Source organism: Anastrepha obliqua, chromosome 2 (genome assembly GCF_027943255.1).
Source record: "Anastrepha obliqua isolate idAnaObli1 chromosome 2, idAnaObli1_1.0, whole genome shotgun sequence".
Classification (NCBI taxonomy): domain Eukaryota; kingdom Metazoa; phylum Arthropoda; class Insecta; order Diptera; family Tephritidae; genus Anastrepha; species Anastrepha obliqua.
The window spans coordinates 40,977,141-41,002,516 of NC_072893.1; the positions used below are offsets into that span (position 1 = coordinate 40,977,141).

General features: G+C 37.8%; 1 protein-coding gene across 1 annotated transcript in view; it reads right to left on the bottom strand.

The window, feature by feature from the left end:
* Nucleotides 1-25,376, bottom strand: part of LOC129238098 (netrin-A-like) — a 137,052-nt gene that overhangs the window by 110,629 nt on the left and 1,047 nt on the right. The window contains exon 2 of the mRNA XM_054873137.1: nucleotides 1,778-1,966. Coding sequence (XP_054729112.1) covers nucleotides 1,778-1,966 — 189 coding nt within the window. The remainder of the gene's footprint in view (nucleotides 1-1,777; nucleotides 1,967-25,376) is intronic.

Below are 25,376 nucleotides of genomic sequence, written 5' to 3' on the forward strand. Positions count from 1 at the left end.
AAAAATCATTTTTTTTATCTTGTTCAGGTGCTCCTTCGATGCCGTGTTTATCTCGCCAATCGTAGCGTAGCGTCGTCCTTTCATGGGCCTCTTCAGTTTCGGGAACAAGAAAAAGTTACAGGGGGACAGATCTGGGGAACACGGTGGCTGTGGTATCATTAGTGTATTGTTGTTGGCCAAAAAGTGGCGCACAAGCAACGATGTGTGAGCAGTGGCGTGTGTTCTTCCACAAATCCCGGTCGCTTCGCGCAAATTGCGCATAACTTGCAGGTAATATTTCTTATTGACCGTTTTACCCTGTGGCAAGAACACATGATGCACAACTCCCCTGCAATCGAAGAAAACGGTAAGCAAAACTTTTGCATTCGACCGAACTTGGCGCGATTTTTTCGGTCTTGGTTCGTGCGCCAGCTTCCATTGAGATGATTGAGCTTTGGTTTTCACGTCATAACCATAAATCCACGATTCGTCACCAGTTATGACCCGCTGGAGCAAATTTGGGTAGTAGCGGACAAAGTCCAACATCTCATTAGCAATGTTCATGCGATGCTGCTTTTGGTCGAAATTGAGCAGTTTTGGAACGAATTTTTGCGGCGACCCGTATCATGCCCAAATCATTGAAAAAAATCGAATGGCACGAGCTAATCGATATGTCTAGGTCCTCAGCAACTTCCCTAACGGTGATTCGACGATTGGCTAATACCATTTACTTCTTTCTTGACTTCATCAATTTTTTCGTCTGTTGTTGAAGTGCTCGGACGTCCGGCACGCTTTTCGTCGTTCACATCTTCTCGGGCTTCTGAGAACATTTTGTACCACCGATAAACGTTGCTTTGGTCCAGCTTGGTGGCATCTCCGTATGACACAGTCAATATTCGGAATGCATCCGCGTACTTAATTTCGTTTTTCACACAAAATTTGATACATGCTTTTGAATAGGTAAAGATCGAAGACGAGCCGAAACACGTGGAACCAAAGCAGCAGTCAACAATTAACTGAACATTCAAAATGGCCGAACTCGTCGGCATGAGTGAAAGGTACTCATGTCTTTCGCCACAAAAAAATTGAAATTGGAATATACGTAACCTGCGAAAATTCAAAATTCGCGAGACCTTTTGAACACACCTCGTATGCTTGGAAGGACTTCAACCTAAGTATACTTTATGGATGTGGAAGCTCTAGAAAGGGTATAGACAAAAAAATTTTAAAAACATCCACTTTTTTCCCGAATTAATATTGATTGCTAAAAAAATCCTATTGATGTTCGTCACACTAATGCCCAAGGATGCTTCAAACTCACGGCAGCGATATTTTTTGGCCCAACAACAACTGATTTTGGACGACCTTTCCGGAATCAATACGATTTTGCATGATCATGTTTTAAAAAAATGTGTTTGAAATTTGAAGAACGCAACGGAACTGGGCAAACTGCTGCGAAAATTGGTTCAAAGGAATGGAAAGCTGCGTTGATTATCGTGGAAAATAAATATTTAAAAACTACAAAACCGTTGCCAATCAGCCGTGTTAATTTTTCGATGGCTTGGCTAGAAATATAATAGCAACCCTCAACCGTCACAAAGAAGTCAAATTCGGTGAAGTTGCACACCAAAGCTTTTTTTTAAGTTTGAATTAAGTAAAAAATTCACGAATCTTTCACTTGTAGCGCTCACCATTTATATGCGCGCATGGAAATCTTACACTTTTTGCAAATCAGTGAAATACCGCTATTAAATTTTGGTTTTTGTTGTCAATTTAAAACAATTAAACTTATACTCACGCTTGCATACACGACGGTGGTTCAGCGGCTTGGAGGGATCGCGGTAGTAGCCTTCCTTGCAGTAGTGGCAGTGGCGGCCGGTGGTGTAGTGGCGACAATTTTGGCAAACGCCACCAGAAATGCGACCGGAGAGCTTGAAAAGTTCCATATTGAAGCGGCATTGACGGGCGTGATTGTTGCAATTGCATACTAAAAAGAATAAAAATGGAAAAGCCAGATTAATATAAGTAATTTAATAAAATTAATATTAATTATATAGGATTTGCCGGTGTAATTAAGGACTTTATTATTTAGGTTATTTCGGATTTATTTGCTTTTCGAACATGACGCCCATACTTAACCGTTTTTGAGATTTTCGATTTTAAAGCTGATATAAAAACAAATTTGTTTTTTGTTGATGGTTTGACGTTTTTTCTTTAAATGCCAGTTCTAGGATCCAATTTCTCTACTGTTTTTAGTTTAAGGGTATACCAATCAATAATAATCATAAATCATCAATAAAATTTGAACTAAACCCTGATAGCTGCAAATGGCTCATTTGTAGTTTTCCATTTACAATTTTTCACCAAATATTTCCTATGTGAAAAAAAATTTTTTTTTTGAAATATATTAAAAACTAATATGTCGTTTTAGCTATCCAAAGTTATCTCTTCATTTGCATAGCAAGACACGTAGCACACTCAAGTGCAATAAGGCACACACCAGAAAATGGAACAGAGGTCCGACTCAAATATCTAAGTCTATCTGGCACTGTAAACCTTCTGCTGATTTCTTTAAGTCAAACTTCGTCCGCTATAGTGCAAAAGCCATAAATTCTGGCGACTTGATTCTCCCTAAGCTCTTTGGTTCCGTGCCAATATCTAAACAAAATATTATCAATGGCAATTCCATCAATTAAATGCGACTTAGATGGTGTGGCTACACTTAAAATATATTTTCAACCTTTTCCTCGTCACAGTCGAATTTATTGACCGCTGGAAAGTTGCAAAAATACAACTGGAATACAAAAAATAAAATTCCTAAAGGTTCGAAAGAGTTCAATGCGGTTTAGCCGGCTTGCTCTGAAATCTCTTCACGTCAGCCTTATGAGACCCGTTGTATGTTTATAAACATAAAATGACTATCCTCAAAGCGTATCATGCATACTTATGACATTGATTGCCCAGATTCGGACGACATGACCCAGCCAACGTAGCCGCTGGATCTTTATTCGCTGCGCTATGTCTATGGCGTCGTAAAGCTCATACAGCTCATCGTTCCATCGTCTGCGATATTCGGCGTTGCCAATGTACAAAGGTCCAAAAATCTTGCGCAGAATCTTTCTTTCAAACACTCCAAGCGTCGCTTCATCGGATGTTGTCATCGTCCAAGCTTCTACGCCATACGTTAGGACGGGCATGATGAGAGTCTTGTAGAGTGTTAGTTTTGTTCGCCGAGAGAGGTATTTACTGCTCAGTTGCCTACTTAGTCCGAAGTAGCACTTGTCGGCAAGAGAGATCCTACGTTGGATTTCAAGACTGACATTGTTATCGGTGTTAATGCTGGTTCTAAAATACACGAAGTCTTTTACAACCTCGAAATTATAACTGTCAACAGTGACGTGGGTGCCGATACGCGATTACATTACATATGGTTCTGAAATCTAGGAGATGCGTAAGGCGAATGAGGAAAAGCTTAACGTATTTGAGCGAAAAACCCTTGCCGCATCCTTGGACCGATGTGGATAGATCACGCTGACTCTCGTCTAAGTTACAACGATGAATCCTTGCTGAGCTAAACGACGTCCAAATCGCCAATCGTCGACTACATCAAGCTTCAGTGTCTTAAGTGGGCGGTACTTGTTCTGAGGATGGATCCCAATAAAGTTTTGGTTGAAAGTGGTTGCCCAAGGAAAAACTGCGCTGACACAGTTGATGATGATGCCAAGACCTTTTAAAGGGAAGAAATGGAAGAAAGCGTTAGCAAACCTGCAGCGCTCGAAATAAGGGATGAAACGCTAAGGCAATGGCAAGACCGCTGGATTTACGAAATACGCGGTAGATGGACGGCTAAGCTTACAGAAGATGTCGCCACATGGAACAGCAGGTACATCGGCGGAGTTAATTTTTCTGGAAACACCTTTTTAAAATAGGAAAATGCGAACACCCCACATGCATACACGAGGATGCCGCCGAAGATGATGCTGAACACACATTCTTCCAATGTATGCATTGGGAACAAGAACGTCGAACGGTGGAGAATGCAGTCGGTCATTTAACCACTGAAAATGTAATCGATAAGATGCTAAGTAGCGAGGAAACGTGGAAGATCATCAGTGGTTTCGCGGAAAGAATTCTCCGAATAAAAAAGCGGGTGCTGGACGCAGGCACATAAGTATAGACCTTTGTAATAAGGAAGATGGAACGCCACTCTGAAGTAATGCGAAGGTGCTTCCAGAGTGTGCGACGGTTTCAAACGAGGGGTAGGTTTTTAGTCTCTGGTTCAACATGGACGGTCACGCCAACAATGATGATGATGATGACTAAATCTCTCATTGAAACTAATATAATTTTTATAAAATCTCCATCTCGATCTTGATCTGGGCCTTCTTAGATCTCTGTTTTTGTCCAAGCTGGAATCAAATTACTCTAAAGTCTTGATTTTAAGTTATTTTGTACCCCTAGCTTGTAAGATATTGTAACCATTTTTTTTGGTATTGTTTTCTCCACTTGGGAGCATCGACCTCGACAAGACTCAGTCTTGCGTTGGTTTCGTTAATCTATTTTGCTTTCGGACAGGGTAGGTGATTAGCCTGCCGCTAACCATAGACTTAATAAATGAAAGGAAATGAAAATATCATCATCATCATAATTTTTTCCCCTAATTCCTGGGCGAGCATAGGGCCGAGGGGAAACATCTGAAACGAGTTCGATTTTTTGCTAACTCTTTTATCTCAATCATTCCCTGCCTCCTTCAAAACAGTGCGACGCCATGACGTTTTAGGCATTGCTTTTTTCCGGCTGCCCTGGGGATTCCAGTCAAGTGCGTAGCGACAGATTTCCTCGGGAGGTTTCCGCAAAGCGTGCCCGCCCCAACCCCATTTACGCCTTTCTATTATTGTAGCGACTCACTCGATGTCACAGCGTTGGTATATTGACGCAGAGTTGCTTATACTGTTGGACCACCAAATTTTTGAGAATGCGACGCAGCCCTCCATTTATAAAGGCTTGTAACTTGCTTGTGAGGCTGTTGCTATGTCTCACAACCATACAAAAGAACTGTGAGGACATTGAATTTGTACAAGTTCAATTTTATCCTCACAGATAAACTGGTTGAGTTCCATATTTTTCGTAAGCTGGCAAAAGCTCCAGGGATTCTATGTCTTTCTTTGCACCATGAAGATATACAAGGCGAAGTCCAAAATAAACAAAACTCAGCTAAAATAGAAACGACATGAGCTTTGTTCTGATAACTTCGAGTTTATTTATTCAAAATAGTCCTCATCTGGCCTCGGTACATAGTTTTTCGCGATCTAAAAGCTTTTCGAAAGAGTGTTTCAGGATGTCGGTACACGCCTTTTCGATGGCCTCTACGGTCGCAAAACGTTTTCCTTTCATGGTCAAATGCAATTTTCCGAATAGGTAGAAGTCACAGGGAGCCATATCAGGCGAATACGGTGATTGATGGTTAAAATGCGATTTCTAGTCAAAAAATCAGTCACAAGAGTGGATCGAGGAGATGGTGCATCATCATGCAGCTTCTTCCTTAGCAGTATTCAGGGCGAAGAAGCGTTGCAACAAACGCTTCAAAACGCCAAGACAGAGAATTGCATTGATGGTTTGGCCCATTGGCACGAACTCCTTGTGGACAATTCCCTTGGAATCGTATAAAGAAATGAGTATCAACTTGATTTTTGATTTCTCCAAACAAGATTTTTTGGGTGGTGGCTCGTCTGGGGCCTTCCATTCCGCACTTTGACGCTTACTTTCAGGTTTATGTTGAAAGCCCACTTTTCATCACCAGTTACACGGTTGTAAAGGAAATTCTTTTCTTTTCTCGTCTCTCTACTGAGGTCTTTCGAATGTTGAATTCTGAGCAATTTTTGCTCCTCAGTTATCTTTTGCGGAATGCAACGTTCCCACGTCCGTAACACTTTAGACCCAATAACTTCGCTTCCACTGAACCGAATGACACCAAGCGCTTTCACTGGAAGTCAGCTAGGGATGCAACTTCCCACGCACTAACACATTAAAAAGATGGCGCCATCAAAAAACATTTTTATGTAGCCAATCTTTCCAAATATTTGTAAGTATTTATTTTGTATGCAAATGCGCGTCTGCCGCTTCAGCTAACCCAAAAGGGAGTAGTGAATTAGTATTAGATTTCGTACTTTGTTTGCCATCGATTTCCTGCCGAAATATGTCAAATAAAATTTCTAAATAAATATGTTTTTAAAATCACATAAATATTTGACTCCGTTGTCAGTGCGGTATTAATGACATTGTTGTTGGTCCCTCATTTCAACATTTTTACTGATAGCTGGTTTTTCTGTTACTTTTCCGCCTAAGCTGTTGATAGCTTTGGCATTTAATGTTTGTTACCGTTAATTTCCCTGGAGTGTAATGTATAAATCTCGATATAACAACGCCATCAGGTCCACCAAATACAAATAACACCAAAAAGCATGAATAATAAATAGCCAGCCTCGAGTCGTGTAGCTGCTGATGCTGATGCTGATGCTCGGAATTGATGAATGTTTAGCGATTAGCGTTGAGTGGTGGCGCTCGTCTTCTTTTGCTTAACTACATACATACATACATACATACATACATACATACTTACATACATACATACATATACTTGCAGTCTTACTGATTGAGCTTTTGCTACAAGCATTTTAACGCTTGATCTCACACTATTATTTTACTGTTATTTATTGCGCAATATTTACATTTATCTGGCATGTCGCACTTCGCCGCATCATATCGCCGTTTGATGTTACCATAGCAGGGAGTTTTGCTGTTTCTTTTTTTTGTTCCACTCCGTTGTCGCTTATTGCTTGTCGCCACTGAGGGTGGTTTAAAATTTCTTGTATTTTTTTTTTATTTCTTTTTTATCATTCAATACACAAATTATTCTTATGCAAATTGCGGTAGCTTTACGGTAAATAATCAACAGCGCCAACACGCAGCAAAAATATTTGACGCAACTCTGGGCTTACGATGGATTGTGGGCAATAAAAGTGTAAGTGTAAAAAAATTACATTACTAATAAATTATGATTGCTGTGGTAATTTATGCGAGCGAGCGCCAGGTGCACTTGTTTTTCCAAAGAATCTCGTTTTTGCTTCTATTATAATTCGCTAATCATTCAGATAGTAGCTGGTGTTAAAATATTGGAAAATTACTTTGGAATAACTTTATATTTACAAAGTTTTTATTTGTTTTAACACCTCCGTTTATTGCAATGTAAATTCATGATCTTAGTTACGATACATATTTATTTACAGTGGCGCACTTAGAAATCCGCCAACTTTTTTGGCAGTTATAAATGATATCATCTGTTTCGTAGCAGAATGCTTTTCATGAGTCAACTTGTTTTTCGAGACATTTTTTTAGTAAAAATATTAATGTATTTTTTCTTCTAGTTAAAAAATAATTGTCAAAATCTGAGATTGCCATATTGCACTGTTTTGATAATAGTCACAATTTAATACCCATTGGGAATTTCAGGGACACAATAAATCTAAATCATTAAATCTAACTATTTCTCTAAATCTCTATTTCTTTTTATTCTACTAAATGTCAACAACACACAAAAAAAAGTTCAGACGGTATTAAATGAGTTATTAAACAATTTTTTTCGACACGTTTCGCAGCATCCCACCCACGTACCCACCGATGCTGGGCCAGGTGACGGTTGGTTTTGTTATCCATAGGATGGCATCTACCTTCAGTATTAAAATCAGTCGGCATGAAATGATGAGGTCAAAATGGCCCCTGGCTCCTGGACTATTAAACATATCTCTAGTAAATTGATAAAAAACCGTTTGAAATTTTCAAATATTATAGTATTAATAAATGAAAATGGAAAAATAATCGTCAGCTGATTGTCCGTTGGGGGAAAAGACGTCAGTCGAAGCATTGAAAACTCCGCGCGCCGCCGAGATGTATGAACGCGATGATATATTCTTGCTTCGGATGACAGTCTTTCCACCGCTATAAACGCAGCTGACCATTATTATTATATTTTCATATGTGCCCAAAATTATGTAAAAAAATTTCAAACGGCATAAAGTAGTTTTACTTTTGAATTTTTTTTACAAGTTCACCTGTTCAGCTGACGTGTTTTTCCCCCTCTACCGCGCAGCTGACTATTTTTTTTTTACTCTACTAAATGTCAACAATACATGAAAAAAATTTCAGCCGGTATAAAATGAGTTGTTAAAATTTTTTTTTCAACACGTCTCGTACCCTCCCACAATCACACCCACCGCGGCACACTGTGACTTTTTATCGTTTTAGGATGCCAAAATTAAAAAAAAAAGTTCTGGGAAAATGATTTTCTTTCGGTATGTTGTGTAAAAATGACCACATTTTACGACAGTGTACTCAAAATTGATCAAAACAATAGTTTTAAGGAAGATAACCGTTTACAAACACAAGCCGGTGCGTCAATTGAATAATTTTTATTTATTATCCGAACATCGCTGTGAAGTTTGTCAAAAGATATAATACGAATAAGTATCAATTTCATAAAACTGAGTATTTGCTGATTAAATTTCAACAATTTTGTACTTCAGGGGTAAGTAAGAGGATTATAAAGTTTTTACTATCGATACAAATCCGCTCAGTAAAATATCACTAAAACAGCCATAGCTTAATATTATTTTTGATATTTTACTGAGAAAAACTTATATTGGTCCATCGAGTTCCGTCCATTCTTTAACAGCGAAACGACCTTTAGGATTCAGTGTTTCAGATACTGGAATAAAATTTTGCTACAATTTGCTACCACAGCTTTAAAAGAAGTTTTCATGGCGATTCATCGGAAAGAATTTTTTGAAATTTGGCTGACGAGCTCAAAAGAAACGCGTCGTAATGCGGTGTTAGAGAAAATGTTTGCGGTGATCTGAAGAGACGTGGATACTAAAAAGCTATGTTACCAATTTTCTTCAAAGTGGGAGGGGTCTTGCCGAGTTAAGGCCCGTGTTCTAGTCCGTAATTATAGTTGGTTTTCCAAGAGTGAAGACTTTGGAAAATACCGTCTTGATGTTGGGTCATCAACTTCCCACAAAGAAAAGAAAAGCAAAGAGTCTTTTAGCAGTATCAAATAACGAACAAGTGTTAATGGCGGCAGAAATGGGACTTACCTTATACTCAAATATGAACGAGACGTTATCAATAAAACGGTCCGCGGATGACATATGGCAAAAATAAATTTTTTCTTTTTTGGTAGGACTGTTATAAGCTTACATGGCAAATTTCAGAGTGATATGTCATATAGTTTGTTTTCTGTGCTACTGTAAACAAGTCAAGCTCGAGTGTGCGCAAGTGCTTGGGGCTGATAATAGATGCAAATGATTCAACACATGACTATAATATGCATAGCATACAGCAGAAATAAATCCCAAATTATATCCGTCGTATAACTGCATAAAAAAGTCCAAAGCTTTATGTTACCCAGAAAAAATCACAGTAACCGAAACGTATGCCGAAATTGAGTTGCAAGCGCTTATTGATCATAGTATAAAAAGGTTGTGTAACGCACAAAAAGAAGTATTGCTGTCGATTCCCAGTATTCAAGAAGTTTTCGTGACTTTCAAATGGGGTTGCGATGGCTCGGAGCAAAAACGGTATAAGCAAAAGTTCAGCGAAGAAAATCAATGTGATAGCAGCATGTTTTTTTTTTCACTCGTACTTCTCCAAATGTGTATTCTAGTTAATGAACGTAGAGTTGTTATATGGAGGAACCCTGTTCCATCATCAACCAGATATTGCCGTCCCATTAAATTCTTGTTTGAAAAAGAAACGCGAGATGCTATGGTAGAGAATTAAAGATTGTGGAAGACCAAATTTCTAATCTTCTTCCTACAATAATTAAGATGGAAAATTTAAACTTTAAAGTTACTAGTATACTAATTTTTTGATGTATGATTGACGGTAAAGTATGTAATGCACTTTCAGCATATACCTCATCTCAAGCGTGTTATATATGTGGTGCTTCAGCGAAGGATATGAATAATTTTAGCGCTTTGTCGGAACGGAAAGTTGACGCAAACATGCTAAGATTCGGCATTTCACCACTTCACTCATGGATACGGTGCATGGAGTGTATGTTGCACACTGCATATCGGTTGGAACTAAGGACATGGTGTGTAAGAAGCGCCGAAAATAAGGAAAAACTGAAACAGAGGAAGGAAAGCATTCAAAGCAGATTTAGAAACGAAACTGGGCTTTTAATTGATATGCCAAAAGAGAAATCTGGCAATACAAATGACGGAAACACAGCACGACGTTTTTTTAGTAATGCAGAAGTTACTGCAAACATTACAGGCATTAACTTATGTCTCTTAAAAAGGCTTTTCACCATATTGTCTTGCTTAAGGTGTGAATTTCAGATAAATGCTGAGGCCTTTGAGGTATACGTGAGAGACACACGCGATCTTTATTTGAGGGAATATGAGTGGTACAATATGCCAGTCAGTCTGCATAAAATACTGTTCCATGCAAGACATATAATATCGTCATGCATGGTTCCTATTGGTCAGCTTTCCGAAGAAGCGCAAGAATCGAAAAATAAAGATATCAGAAATTATCGCGAATGGTATACAATGAAAAGTTCACGAACTCAAACCAATGAGGATTTATTGCACAGGCTTCTAATATCATCCGATCCCTACATTTGCAGCTTACGTAAGCCATGAAAACCAAGCGCGGGACTTTGCCTCAAGATGTAATTGCATTGCTGGCCCAGGAAGAAGTATTATGAATAATTGCTTTCGAATAAGTGTTTATGTTTTGTTATGTTTAATCTTTAGAAACTGTTTATTGGCTTACTATTAATAAAATAAAGATTAGTGACATATTTATCATTGAAACAATTTGTGATTATCTCCTTCATTGAGCAGTATAATGTAGTATAAAAAGGTACCCAGGGGCTGAATGAAATCTTTTAAATATTAGTCATAAGCCTCTAAGCTAAAGTTAAGAAATCTAAACAATTTGTATTTAAATTGGCACTGGAAAATGCTTGTAAAGTAGAAAATATGATTATGTGAAATTTTACCTTATATGTGGGCAAGGAGAAAAGGTGGGCATATCACGCCCATTTTTATTCTCAAATCAGATTTAGGTATCTGCAACCACACTGCAAAATTTGAAATGAATTGCTCCATTGGTTTGGCTGTTATTAATTTTGGCATCCTAAAAGTGGAAAAAGTCACACTGTGCGCGGGTGCGCCAGCTGACGTTCACTTTCGTTATTCATGAAAGCTAAATCACAAGTATAGTCAAGAATTTAACGGTATACAACCGCAGTCCAAAGTCGACCCCTGACTCCCGGACTATTATATTCAAGTAACGAGTAAAAAATTTAAATCAGCAAACGCAAAATTCAAATGCACAGCAAATAACATTTTTATGTTAAGCGTAGGATATAAAGCAAAAAAATCCTCCTCACTAACTGCATGCGCCAGAATCATATTCAGGTGTTCGAGCCACAAGTTAGCCTTAAGCTACGGACATAATATTATTCTTTGAAACGTTGAGTTCATCCCAATGGCATTTTTGACCAGTGTACCGCCTCGCTGGCAGGCGTGGTCGTTGTGCAATATTTGGAGACAGGGCATGTCAGAAATGTTTACGGATGGCTCGAAGCTAGACGGAAGGATGGGTGGGAGAGTATTCAGCGAGGAGCTCCTCATCAAGCTAAAATTTAGGTTTCCGGACCAGTGTAGTGTTTTCCAAGCGGAGGTAGCCACAATTAAAGAAGTAGTGGATTGGTTGCTTACTTCTGTAATTTCCTTAAAGGACGTTAATATATACTCCGACAGCCAGGCGGCAATTAGAGCCCGAGGCTCGTTGTATGTGCGTTTGAAATTAGTCGGCGAATGCTTGACTTCTCTCTCGACTACATTCAAATATACCGATATTAGACTCAAATACAAAGGTGAATTTTTATAACGCGACGGAAATGATTTTTTTTCTGCACCCCTCTGAAGAATTTACTTTCAATTAAGTAGCTCAAAATTCTGATGGCCACTCACTTCATCAATATTTTTCAAAGTTTTTCCAAGCGGAAGTTATTGGGGACATTGCAACATCCCAACTCTTTAAAATTAAGTAAACGCCGGAGTTACAAGAAAAGTAAACAGGAACAAATAACGGCAAATTGAAATTTGCTTGGTCTACTTTGACATGATGGTATTAATTTATGATCAACGATTTGGTATAGGGTTGCCAAATACTAAATGCTGCCGAAAAGTATCGGTACCAAGTACAAAGCTCGATGAAGTAATTGAGTAAAAATTGTTTCGCTGAAGTAATGGAGTAAAAAAAATTGCTCGCTTCCAGAATAAAGTTTCGAATATTTACTTGCAAAAAAAGTATCGAGGAATCTCTAACTTGAGTAGAGTAGTTCGTTGAATACAGCAGCCAAACTATCGATGGTGCAATAGGTAGGTAGGTGACATGGTTGAAGTGCCGGTGCAATAGTTTTTTTGAAATTATCGATATTTTAATTGACTATTTAGTAATAATAATAAGTTTTGATTTTTGTTCCTTAGAATTAATGAATATTTTTGTGTCGAAGCCATATTTCGAAAAATTTCGTAAAATTTTCAATCAAATCAATTGAATGAAAAGTTGTACTAGTGAAAGGCTCTCGGACTCTCAATAACCAAAAAGAAAACTTGAAGTATATTTTTCTCGAAAGTTAACTTTTGGAGATTGTTGATGCGAGTATTTCAATAACCACTGAATGTATTTTAATAAATTTACGCAGTTTATTGCAAGCTTAAAAAAACCAGTACTGGTTAAAGGGACTCTTACTTTGTTGAAGGTCAAATTTTTTTAAACAATAAATTGGGGTTTTTTCTTGCAAAATTCCTTACATGTCGACACATTTTATTATTAAAAAAATCGATTAATTATGAACTTAATAATTTTTGCCTGCATTGAGTGATTTTAGATGAGCCAAAAAAGCAGAGAGTCAACACAAAGCACGACTTGCGAGAGGGGATATAATAGAGAGGCTTTGTGACTTTGTACAAAATTAAATTTTTTCTATGAACTAGAATATAATAAATAAATTAAATCAAAAGTTAAAAATAAAAATTAAAAATTAAAAGTAAAAATTAATAATTAAAAAAAATTACCAAAAATTCTTATTTTTCCTGCGTTTGTCAACCTCTAACCCCGTAAGAGAGATCAGCCATAGACAGATGGGTTTTTACTTAGAAAGAATAATAATAATAAATAAGAATAATCGACGTCTAGACCTTTTGTATGGTGTTTCGTCGAGGTCCTCCTCATATTTGTGATGTGCGCCTTGTTGTTGTTTTATCAATGGCGGGGCCTACAGTTTTATGCTGTAAAATTTGGAACAAACTAATTTTTTTATGTCAAACAATTTCTAGAACGTAAATTTAATTATTTCTTATATTATAGATCGTCAACTGTGACGACTCTATTCTTTGCGTTCGAGCGCTGGGAGAGGTATAGTTACGTTGCCGACTTTAGACCCGTTTTTCTCAAAACTATATTTTTCGAATTGGCGTACAGGATAACTTAAAAGGTTATTGACCGATCTCCCTGAAATTTTGCACACATCTTTTTATGATATTACTTTCTATGTGAAGTTTTCGAAAAGTTTTCGAAAAAATAATTTTTTCAAAGCACAAAAAAAAAGTCGAAAAAGTCTTTTCGTATTTCTAATCAAACTTCAAGTCATTTTTTTATATTTATAATGAACTTTATTAAACCAAGTATGTACCATTTTGGTCGACCACCTTTTGCCATTTTTCTTCTAGAGACAGTATTCCATCAGTGTAAAACTTTTGTGGTTTCTCGGCGAAAAACTGCGACAAGTAATTTTCACTTTACTCTATTAAGGGAGTTCTGCATTGACCGAAACAAATGGTAGTCCGATGGTGCAAGGTCAGGGCTATATGGTGGATGCATCAAAACTTCCCAGCCAAGCTCTCCCAGTTTTTGCCGAGTCATCAAAGATGTGTGTGGCCTAGCGTTGTCCTGATGGGAGACGACGCCCTTTCTGCTGATCAGTTCTGGCCATTTTTTTCGATTGCTTGCTTCAATCTCATCAGTTGTTGACAGTAAAGTGTAGAATCAATCGTTGGAGCAGGCTGCAGCAGCTCATAGTGGATGATTCCTTTCCAATCCCACTAAACACACAGCATAACCTTTCGAGGCGTCAATCCTGGCTTTGCGACCATTTGTTGAGCTTCACTACCCTTACACCATGATCTTTTTCGCACATTATTCTCGTATTTGATCTACTTTTCGTCTCCTGTTACCATTCGCTTCAGAAATGGTTCGATTTCATTTCGTTTCAGCAAAGAATCGCAGATGTTAATTCGGTCTATTAAATTTTTCACAGACAATTCATGTGCTTCCCAAACATCGAGCTTCTTTTTGTAACCAGCCTTTTTTAAATGGTTCAAAACCATTTGGTGATGAATGCTTAGTGCCTTGGCGATGTCATGGCAGCTTATGTGACGGTCCTGGTCAATCTTTTCCATAATTTCATCGACTTTTTCAACGATAGGTCGACAGGAGCGAGGTGCATCTTTCACATCGAAATTTCCAGAACGGAAGCGAACGAACCATTGTTGTGCTACACGAACTGATACAGCATCGTCTCCGTAAACTTCACAAATTTCATTGGCATTCTTCCCTTTTTATACAAAAATTTCAAAATATAGCGAATTTCTTCATTATTTTCACTCATTTTTGAACAGCTATAACTTTTTTTTCAACTTCTCGAAATTTAATGTTTTTTTTGGTTAAATAAAGTTAAAAATGTCACCTTTCTAACACCATATGATATGAGACAATGTGATTGGTAGCACTGGAGATAGATGACTCCAACGACATCTATTGATACGAAATACGAAAAGACTTTTTCGACTACCCAATAGTAGGAAAATTCGCCCCAAAATTCATTTTTTTTCCATTTGTTTTTCATTCATACAGAAATGATGACATTAATAAATAAAAAAAAATTTGGTATTTTCTATTCAGGTCACTGACGCCGATGCTACAATGCCCGCCGATTGAGAAGCCCCGCTGCGACCTCCCTGGAAGAATTGCAAAAAAATATGTATGCCAAATTTGAAAAGAAATATATTAACTTCTTCATTTTAAATAATTTTAATGAAAATCAGGGAAAATATGGCCGTTTACGGGTATCTGTCCCCTTAAACCCAATATCTTAGGTGCCCGTAATTCAATAACTACAACTGTGTACATAATATTTTTTTTATATTTGTTAATTTTTTTCTTTCCACTAAAAAACTTTGCTCTGGTAATTAGTCTACTCGTTGTTAATCTGGTTCAATCCACTTATTTGCCAAACTTTTTCACTTGCTTTAATTTTTGTTTTTATTTACCTTTGCATAGTTCGCAGCTGGAGGAGATGAGTACTAATTGCTTTGAAAATGCTTTTAAATGGCTTTTGCAAATTGTTAAGATACACAAAAACTTAATGTAGCAGACATTTTGAGTGAACAAAAAACCATATTTATATATATATACTCGTATAAATATTGAGAGCGTTGTTGTGGAGCTCTCTCTAGAGGCAGCCGCTTTTATGTCATTGTCTATGTCAGTTCTGACATTGAAATTTCTCTTCAATTGAATTATTTCTACTATAGTTGTATTTATTTACATATCAACCAATGAACGGAACAATTATTTTTGTTTATTTTTTTTTACTTTTGCGGCATCAAAAATTTCACAGATGTGTAATGAATATTCGTTATAAAAAGTATTTTTTATTTATTTTGAAATTATGCGATGTCAAAAGTGTGGTCTCACTATTGCTTTCATTTGGAGAGGGAAAGTTTTGGCACTGCATCTCATTAGCCTCAAAGTTTAGATAGAAATTCACTATGTAAATATGAAGGTAGTGTATGTAAATATGTACATATGTGCTTTATTTATTTATATTTAAGGGTTACGTGCACGCTTTAAACATATAAACTATATCAAATCAGTTATTAATAATTGCAAAAATTATAACTTCTATAAAGCCAATTTGAGTCTGATATCGCGGTCATTGAATTTGGTACCAGGTATATGTATATGTATATACCTATGAAATGTTTGTTTGTGACGTTTCATACAACAATGCATTTTTGTCGCTCTTAAAAATGTCGAATTTCGTGCCTTCAAACTGCGATTTGCGGACATCGTTGAAATGATGATTGCGGACTTGTGAAATGCTGCTCTCCCGGTCTTTTTTGCATCGAATCGTTACGGGTGATGAAAAATGGGTGTATTTCTCCAATCCCAAGCATAAACGATCGTATGGTCCACCCGGCCACAAGCCAAACCAAATCGCTTCGGCCGCAAGTGTGTTTTCTGGGATCAGCGTGGTATGATTTGGTACGAGCTAAATAGTTTGGCGGCGGAGAACTCCCGATGAATGTGCTGGTGCGTTATCGTGCTTGTTGCTGTTGTTGAGATGGTTGAGAATTTGTACTCAATTATCTTAGCTAGCGGCTACCGCCGCTTTACTACCACAGATATAATAGGAAATTTTGTATCTCTATGGACTGAGTCTCATCAGCACCGATTGCTGAAACTTATCGTCAGCGAAGGTAGTCGTTACATATATGAAAATCAGTATAGGTCTAAGGATACTTCCTTATGGAATCCCGGCATTTATGAGGTTGAAGATGCGAAGTTAAAAGTTACGAAGTTGAAATGTCCGAAAATTCTTTTGGAAGCAAGCAAGATCTTTGGAGCTTATGGAGTAGTCCGTCATGGCATATCTTATCAAAGGCCTGAGCAACATCGAGATATATGGAAGAGCATACCTTCTTCTTTTCGTTTGCTTCTTCTTTTACGCTCGTAATACCACGCTCTTGCTCAATTCTTGAGTGCCTTGATTGAAATGCGAACTGGTGTTTAAGAATACACAGAATTATTTTTTGGAGTAACTTACACGCTACAGGTACCGGAGGTATGTAATTTAATATAGAAAAATATATTTTCACACTCCTTTGGAAAAAATAATTAGGTTTCATTTTCTAGTTCAGTAGTTCAAAAAAATATAAAATGGAAAAATATAATATTAAAGCATCCGAGTTTTTCTTCAACTTTATTCTATTCTTTCGTTATAAAAATTCCATCGACGTTTATTGCTTAAGTGATCTAAATGCTTTCAAGTCAATTCTATTACCCATTGTTAGCACAAATCCGAAAGCTCTGCTTATTAAGTGGGTGTGCTTTGAGCTTTTGTAATGTTAATGTAAGCTGGGCATAGAAAAGTGAAAGCCTGGAAGTTTACAAAAACCTTTCTGATTTCTATGAAAAGCGTGTGATTTATTATCATCTTCTTTATTAAATCAGCTAATGAAAAAGTTTAGTACTTTTATTCTAATCAGGTTTGTTGGTGCACCAAACGAAGCTCCGATAAATCATGGCTCTATTCAAATTCTAACAATCGAGTATTTATCATTGTCATGTAATAAAAGTAAACGCAACCAAACTGAATGGTATTTGGAGAAGTAGTATTTATCTTTCGGTAGTTCGAACATGAAAATACATACACAAGAGATGGAAATATGTACATGAGATTATCACAGTTTGTAGCCTAAATATGTAGAAAAAAAGCAAATAATAACAAAAAAAAAAAAAAACCATTGAAGTGGGAGTTAACTTCAACTAAAATTTTAATATAAAGGGTGGTTAAATTTCAAGGGCCGATGTTGAATGTGAACCACACTTAAACGTCAATGACACCGTTGGACTTCTTTCTTTGGGGTTATTTGAAAGAAAAGGTGTACGTCGATAAGCCAGCAACAATTCAAGAGCTAAAGGATGGTTCAATTCCGCACACTAACGGCATAGAACCTCAATTATGCCTCAGCGTCATCGAAAATTTGGACCATCGCAGGAGGTGTGCCACCGAGGCCGCGGCCGATATTTTGTTCCATACGTAATTGAGCTATACCAATATTATCATCATAAAGAGAAATGACAATAGTTTCCTAAAAAATTGTATTTCATTCAAAATCAACACCGGCCCTTGAAACTTAACCACCCGTTAGATAAGGAACTATTTGCATTTGGTGGTCTTTGGAGGTATGTCGCCGAGGCCGCGGTTTCCATTTGGTCAATATTTTGTTCCATACGTAATTGAGCCATACCAATATTATCATCATAAAGAGAAATGACAATAGTTTCCTAAAAAAATTGTATTTTATTAAAAATCAACAGCGGCCTTTGAAACTTCACCACCCTTTAAATAGATTTCTGAAAACAACGAAAAAAAAAATTTTTTTATTAAGTAAACTGCTTGATTTTAGATTATAAAGTAAATAACAACAAACTTCGAGGTGAAAAGTGAAAAAAAAAATTAATTTGGTGTGTAGGCTGTTAAACAAAAAATTACGAACGAAAAAGCCTGACCTTTAGCCAAAAATGAAAATAAAACAATGATAAAGAAAATTAATAAATATATTTCTGTAAGCTTGCAAATATTTACTTAAGCACGCCAGCTTCATTCATATATACACTCACACATACGCGTGCAAGTATGAATACAAGTTACGGCATTTTGACATTTGTGTGTAAACAAAATGAGGCTCGATTTATGTACATTTCACACCTGTCATCAGCATCTGGTTGACATTCTCCCCTTGCTGGCAGAGCAACAAATAAGAAAACTTTTTCCAAACAATAACAACAATCGGCAATGTATGGTGGTGCATTGTCATTATGCATGTAAATATTGACTTATGTGCTGGTCGGAGCTTAGCAGCAGCTGGAATAAGAACAACAAAACTAGCATGTACCAACACACACTGCTACAACAAACAACACTTACGATTAGCAGTTTTGATGTGGAGATGAAGAGAATAAAAGTTTGTGTACTGCAGAATGCGTGTATGAGCGAGATGAGAGACAGGGAGCCTACACATAGGAAGCTGCTATAAAACTACCACCAGCGCTGACATGCACTCAAAGATGATTAAATGAATGCTTGAATTACGAACTGCCAGATTCCAATGGATAAATGCTTGGCTAGATGGCTGGATGGCTGGCTGACTGCCTGGCGGCACCTGGCTGTTTGGTGTGAAATGGCAGTTGAATTCGTGTTAGAAATAGAGAAGATAATTAATTTTAATGCGATAATAAAGATCGATGCGCCAACGAGATGAGTAGCTACTCGTATGCAGTTGAAATAAGCAAGCAGACAGGATGGCAAGCGGCCAACAGCAGCCACAGCTCCGCTGTTCTGTTCTAGTAGCTGACAAGTTGCCAGCAGCGGTGTTGCAGCGGTGAAAATATGAGTGGTGGTTAAGTGAGGCTTTCCAGGTGCGCTGCATTCTGTGCGTTCGCAGTGCGTAAATAAAGCAAAAGTCAAAACGAAAACAAAAAAAAAAACAGATACAAATATTTGAAGAAAGGCTACTAAACTTTTGCAGCGCTATAAAGACGCATGAAAGCGTTGTCTATAAATATGAAAATTAAAGAGCGCGTTCTTCTTAAACTACACATGAATAAGCAACAACTACACATGCGTCAAATGTCAAGTTTGATAGATAAACAAATTTAGGCTCACAATTAAAATTTTATTCTAATTACTAGCCTTTTTTTATTCTCTTCGAAATAATTACTGCATACGATTAAATTAAAAGCCGTTTGCGAGTACGTAAAAATTTCTCTTCACTGCCTATTGATGACAGCCCTGTTAGAATATCCACAAACGCTTTCTAGTGCATTCGGTAACCGACGTCGTATGTGAGTTTTTTCTCTTAGCTGCCTTTATTCACCTAAATCATCAATTTAGGTCAAATGAAAAGTTCTGAACTTTTCCGACCAGATGATTTTTGTGAGTTATACCTCACATTACCTGGTCATAAAGACATTGCTGGAAACTGCGAAGCCGTTGAGCTGGCCAGACAAGGGATCTGTGAGGTAACGCGCCGCAAAAGGAGAGGATCGGGATCCCCTTGACAACCTGCGCTCTACTCCTGGAAGGATGGACTTTGCATCAACTCAGCGAGCGCTGGGCAAGTACACGAACGTCGCGAAGTCCATCTGTCCACGTTTGGTTAGGAGGCGTTCGTGGGATATTCACTGAGGTTGACAAAATCTCAGGGCAACCTCACGGGGCACTATTCACGGGGTATACATGCCATGAGACTTGAAATTACTTCGAGTCCTTTTTGCATCATCTGTATGAAGGATGAGGTGGAATCATCTCATCTCTCGCGGGACTAAGATTTAAGCATCTTGGTTCTCACTTCTTTTCTGCGCCTGCTAATATAGCAGGTCAAAAATATGATGAACTTCATTAGCAGCATAAAACGGCTAATACAACCGCAAATTAGTCACCGTTCATAGTCCACAAATACTCAACCCTCCCCACCCCTCTCCTTTTCGTCCTATCGTTTTTTCCTTCACCTCTTTTTCCCTCTTGCAATGGTATCACAAAGGATGAACCAAACTTTTTCGTCCAAGTGGGCCCACGCTCAGGGCAAACATTGCTACCTAAACTAACCTAATCTACCTCACATTAGCCTGGGTCGGTATCCATATGATGGAAAAAACGTTGCAATTAAACCTCCACCAGTTTTTAATTTTGCAACAATGAACTGTATGAGCTTTACAACGATTTATCCAGCGGCTACGTTGGCTGGGTCATGTCGTCCGAAGGGATTCAAACACTCCGGTTATGAAAGTTTTTGATGCGGTACCAGCTGGAGGTAGCAGAGGAAGAGAAAGGAATCCTCTACGCTGAAAAGATCAGTTGGAGAAGGACTTGGCTTCACTTGGTGTTTCCAACTAGCACCGGTTAGTACGGGACAAAAATGACTGGCACGCTTTGTTAAACTGGGCCAAAATCGCGTAAACGGTTGTCACTCCAAACAAGAAGAAGAAGTTTTTAATTTTATTAAGGGTAAAGTAGTATTTATCGGGGTAAAAATCGAATTATTTGAACTCAGTAGGTTAAATGGCCACTCTGCGTAAAAAATTTCAAAATTATATTTTCTCATATGGAAATCGAAAAATAAATAAAATAGTTATGAGTTGCTTATCTTTAGAACTCATTAAAGACGAAATTTTTGTGTGTCACCCAGTTTCAAAACAGGTGTAAAAAGGAAAAAATTCGATACATACTTCAGTACCACCAGCACTAAGTGGAAAAGTCAGAGCTGGAAGGAAAAATAGTTGCATTGTTTAGGGAACCAATATAGTATCGAATGTAATAGAAAAGCGGTGGTTGTAATAATTTCTCTCTTATAAGATATTACGACGTGAAAAGTGAGGCACGCGCTGCTAGGCTAATCGACAAAAAAGTTGATCAAATCATGAAAATCGCAGGGAGTTGTTTTGGGAGGTCCTATGACTTTTGTGGTTCTTATACTTTAATGATTGCTCATGGATTATGGTCTTCTGGACTTTTTTTTAGTAAATATAAAATATTTATTTTAAATATTTTAAATTGTAATCATATAGAAGTGAGCACCAGCTATATTGCCGAGAAACTGAAGATTAGCTAGATAATCGTTTGGACACACAAGACTGATATCCAAAAGAAGTTCTATGCATGGGTGCCACAAAAATTGAATCGATCTATCTTTGGAGGCAATAGCACTGGCTATGGAAAGTCACATACGAGAACAACAGTCCACCTGACTCGGAATAACGTCGAAGAAGGTTTTGCCTTATATTTGGTGGAGTTCAGCTACTTCCACCGAGCTAAACACACCATTCAGACCTTTTCTGTCAACAACTATCCAGATTGAAGCAAACGATCGAACAGAATTGACGCATAGGAAGGCTAAAATTAAGCTCAGTAGTTGCGATTAAGCTCGGATCAAAATTAAGCTAGCGAATTAATTAATTTCTACAGGGTTGCCCATATTCGACGGACCCACCTGGCAACCCTGTGTCTTTTGACAGAGACGTTAGATCGCTTAAGGACATACCGCGTTGGAAGCGTCAGTCCAAGCAGATTTTTACCATGGAACAGTACACGCCACGCGAGCGCTCCCAAATTGTTGAAATTTACATTCAACAAAAGAAGTCAGACGAAGAAGAAGAGCAAAGAGCGTTATCGCGATATGATAACCACTTTTGTGATGCCAATTATTCGTCGAAAGCGTATGAGGCAGTTCTGGTTTCAACAAGATGGCGCTCCACCACACACAGCTCGCACCACAATCGATTTTTTGAAGAAATTGTTTCCTTGTCGTTTGATGTCGAAAAATGACGATTTTGACTGGCCACCGCGTTCGCCCGATTTAACGCCACCTGACTTCTTCTTGTGGGGATATTTAAAATCAAAGGTTTATATTAATAAGCCAAAGACCATAGAAGAGCTCAAGAACAACATCCGTGAGGAAATAGCCGCTATTCCAGCCGAAATGTTACCTAAAACTATGGAAAATGCTGCAAAATGGGCACAATACGCCGTACAGGCTCAAGGCGGCCATTAGAGAGATATCATATTCAAAAGGTGCTGTCAGCAAATCTACTTGAACCAAATAAAATGATTATTATCGTCAACATCAAAAAAATTGTGTTTTTCTTTGATTTAAAAAAAAAACACATGGGTCCGTCGAATATGGGCAACCTTGTATGTATACAACGATAATTAGCAAAAAGTCGAAAATCTCTGCTGTCAATAAGAAGTACCTTTGTGTAAAACCACGCCAAAGTCCATGGACATTATGGAATCTGTAAAATGAAGTAGAAACGCTAAATTGGTCAGAGAGTTTCCAAAAAAACAAAAAATAACAGCAACAAAGCAGCTTATTTCGTTATTAAAACGGATTCGCAGGACGTTGCCGTTGCTAGAAGAAAATGCCACATCTTTATTGAAAAATGTATTAACTTTTGTTAGATTTACTAGCAATACTAGAAAAATCTGTAAAATGCCTGAAGTTTTTGCAAAATTTGGGAGCCAACTGACTAATTCGGTTATGGGCACCCTAACAAACACTACCGAAAACAAAGCCTCAGCTCAATAGTTGTTTTTTGAAATACACTGAGTGACTTGTCATCTGATACAGACGCTCCTCTGCGAGGCTTCCGAGCATCCGTTCGAGAGCGAGCTAATGTGAGAAGGTGAAGCTATCCAGGAAATCTGGGTGTGTACTGGGTTTGGGACCCGCCACGTACAAATCTCCCCAATGAAAACGAAAACAAATACTCAGCTCCACAGCTGATTTTATCAAATACACTGAGTGACTTGTCATTGGATTCTAGTGCAGATTATGGTGATACGTTCGTTCACTGGAGTGGCAAAACGAACATCAGCGGAGTGATGCCTATTGAAATAGGCCGGATGGCTATTGTTATATTCAGATATATTCTATTAAAAGCAGCTTGCGAAGCATTGGTTTAAAATATTGAGCGACTCACAGTGTTGCAGTCAAGATAAAGTATTGAGATTGGGGAATAAGTTCATGGCGTTTATGTAATTTCTTTTATTTTACAACGATTTCTTTGCTGTTTGGCAAAGGGTAATTAATTATTCATTCGGAACAACTCTTTCTGCTGTACAAAACAATGTTAATTGATTTTCTGAGTTATTTAATTTTTTTGTTAGTTTTGAGGCTTAGAAATGGAATACCTAGCAGGGTATTCTTCTTTTTTATTTTCATCGAGGTCAAGAAGCTGCCAAAGCAGCCTGGCACATGTGCGGCGTGTATAAAAATGGTGTCATAGACGAGTCTACATCACGTAAATGGTTTGCAAAGTTCAAAAATGGCGAGTTTGACGTCGATGACACGTCCCGCAGTGGAAGGGCTTCTGATTTCAATGAAGAACGTGTCAAATCACTTTTGAAAGAGAACGGCCGCTAAATCAGTCGTGAATTGGCAGAAATAAACGCGGAGTGAACTGCGATCATAAAACGATTCTTAATCACCTTCATTCAATGAGATTTACCGAAAAATTGGAAGCCGAGTGCCTTACGAGCTTAATGCCTTACGAAAACAAAACAATGAAAGTCGCCATCAAATTGCTCGAATGGGAGGTCATTCAGCATGTGCCGTATTCTCTGAACCTTGCAGCGACCGATTATGAACCGATTTACCATATGAAGGGTGTTACTTTCGATAACACAGAGGTTCTTGAAACCTGACTTAAAAATTTTTTTGATCCAGACCAGACGATTTTTGGAGGAACGGCATCAACAAATTGGTCTAGAGGTGCGAAGAAGTTGTAAATAGCAATGGCGAATATATTATATTATATAATTGATTATCTTAAATAGACGCGGCTTCGGTAGTCTAGCGTAAGTGCACTAGCCTGCCATCTCAGAGGTTGTGGGTTCGAATTCCACGTAAAGCATGGTCCTCGCACTTTTCCAAATTTACCTACTTTCCCTTTTTCTAAAAAAAAAAAAATTGAGCGAAGTGCTCAATCATCTGTGTGATCCTTCTGCCAGAAAAATCTGAAACCCAGATGGCGCTCAAAAGCAGTAAGAAAGCGTTGTTCCTAAGCAACGACAGGTGGGCACATTCCCATTGCTTAGGACTGGTAGCGACAGGCTAATCACCTACCCCGTCAGAAATCAAAATAGATTAACGAAACCAACGCAGCACTGAGTCTTGTCGAGGCCCTATACTCTCGAGAGGAGTGAACAGGGGGGGAAACTTAAATATGTAGACAATTACCGTTTTTTGTTTAAATAAAAGTCTTCGGTAAAAACGCTACGAACTTATTTCCCAAGTTAATAAATATTTTGGTTTGGCTACTTGGCTCACTGTATACTAGGGCGGATCGATTTAAAAATCGCTCATTGCTCTGTGAAAATCGTATTCTAGGGATCAAAATAAGAAACTTTGCCGAAGGAACCATACCTCTAAAACGAATTCTGATGCCCCCCAATTTAAAAATATCACCATTTTTGGCCTTTACATGAAAAAATCAGCTAAATGGCTATGTTTTTTTCTTTATTTTTATTTATTTATAATAATATTTATTATTTATTTATAATAATATCTATTTTTTCTCTTAAGAAATTTATTTAGTCAGAACATAAGTAAATGAAAAAATTAATTTAAGAGAGTTATAGAAAAGAAATTAAAAAGTTCGACCCGAATTGGGGGACATCAGAATTCGTTTTAGAGGTATGGTTCCTTCGGCAAAGTTTCTTATTTTGATCCCTAGAATATGATTTCCACAGAGCAATGGGCGATTTTTTTGCCTCCCCACAAATCGACCCGGCCTACTGTATACACGTCAAGCGGGAATTGACAGACATTTGCGCCAATACAGGGAATTTAAATTGCAGCTTAGTTTGTATTTTTATGGACGGCTGTAGATGGTTTCTCTTCCCTAAATTTTGCGCAAGTAGTGGTCCACGTTATGGTATTAAAACGGCACGTAAGTGCTACTTGAAGTGTACC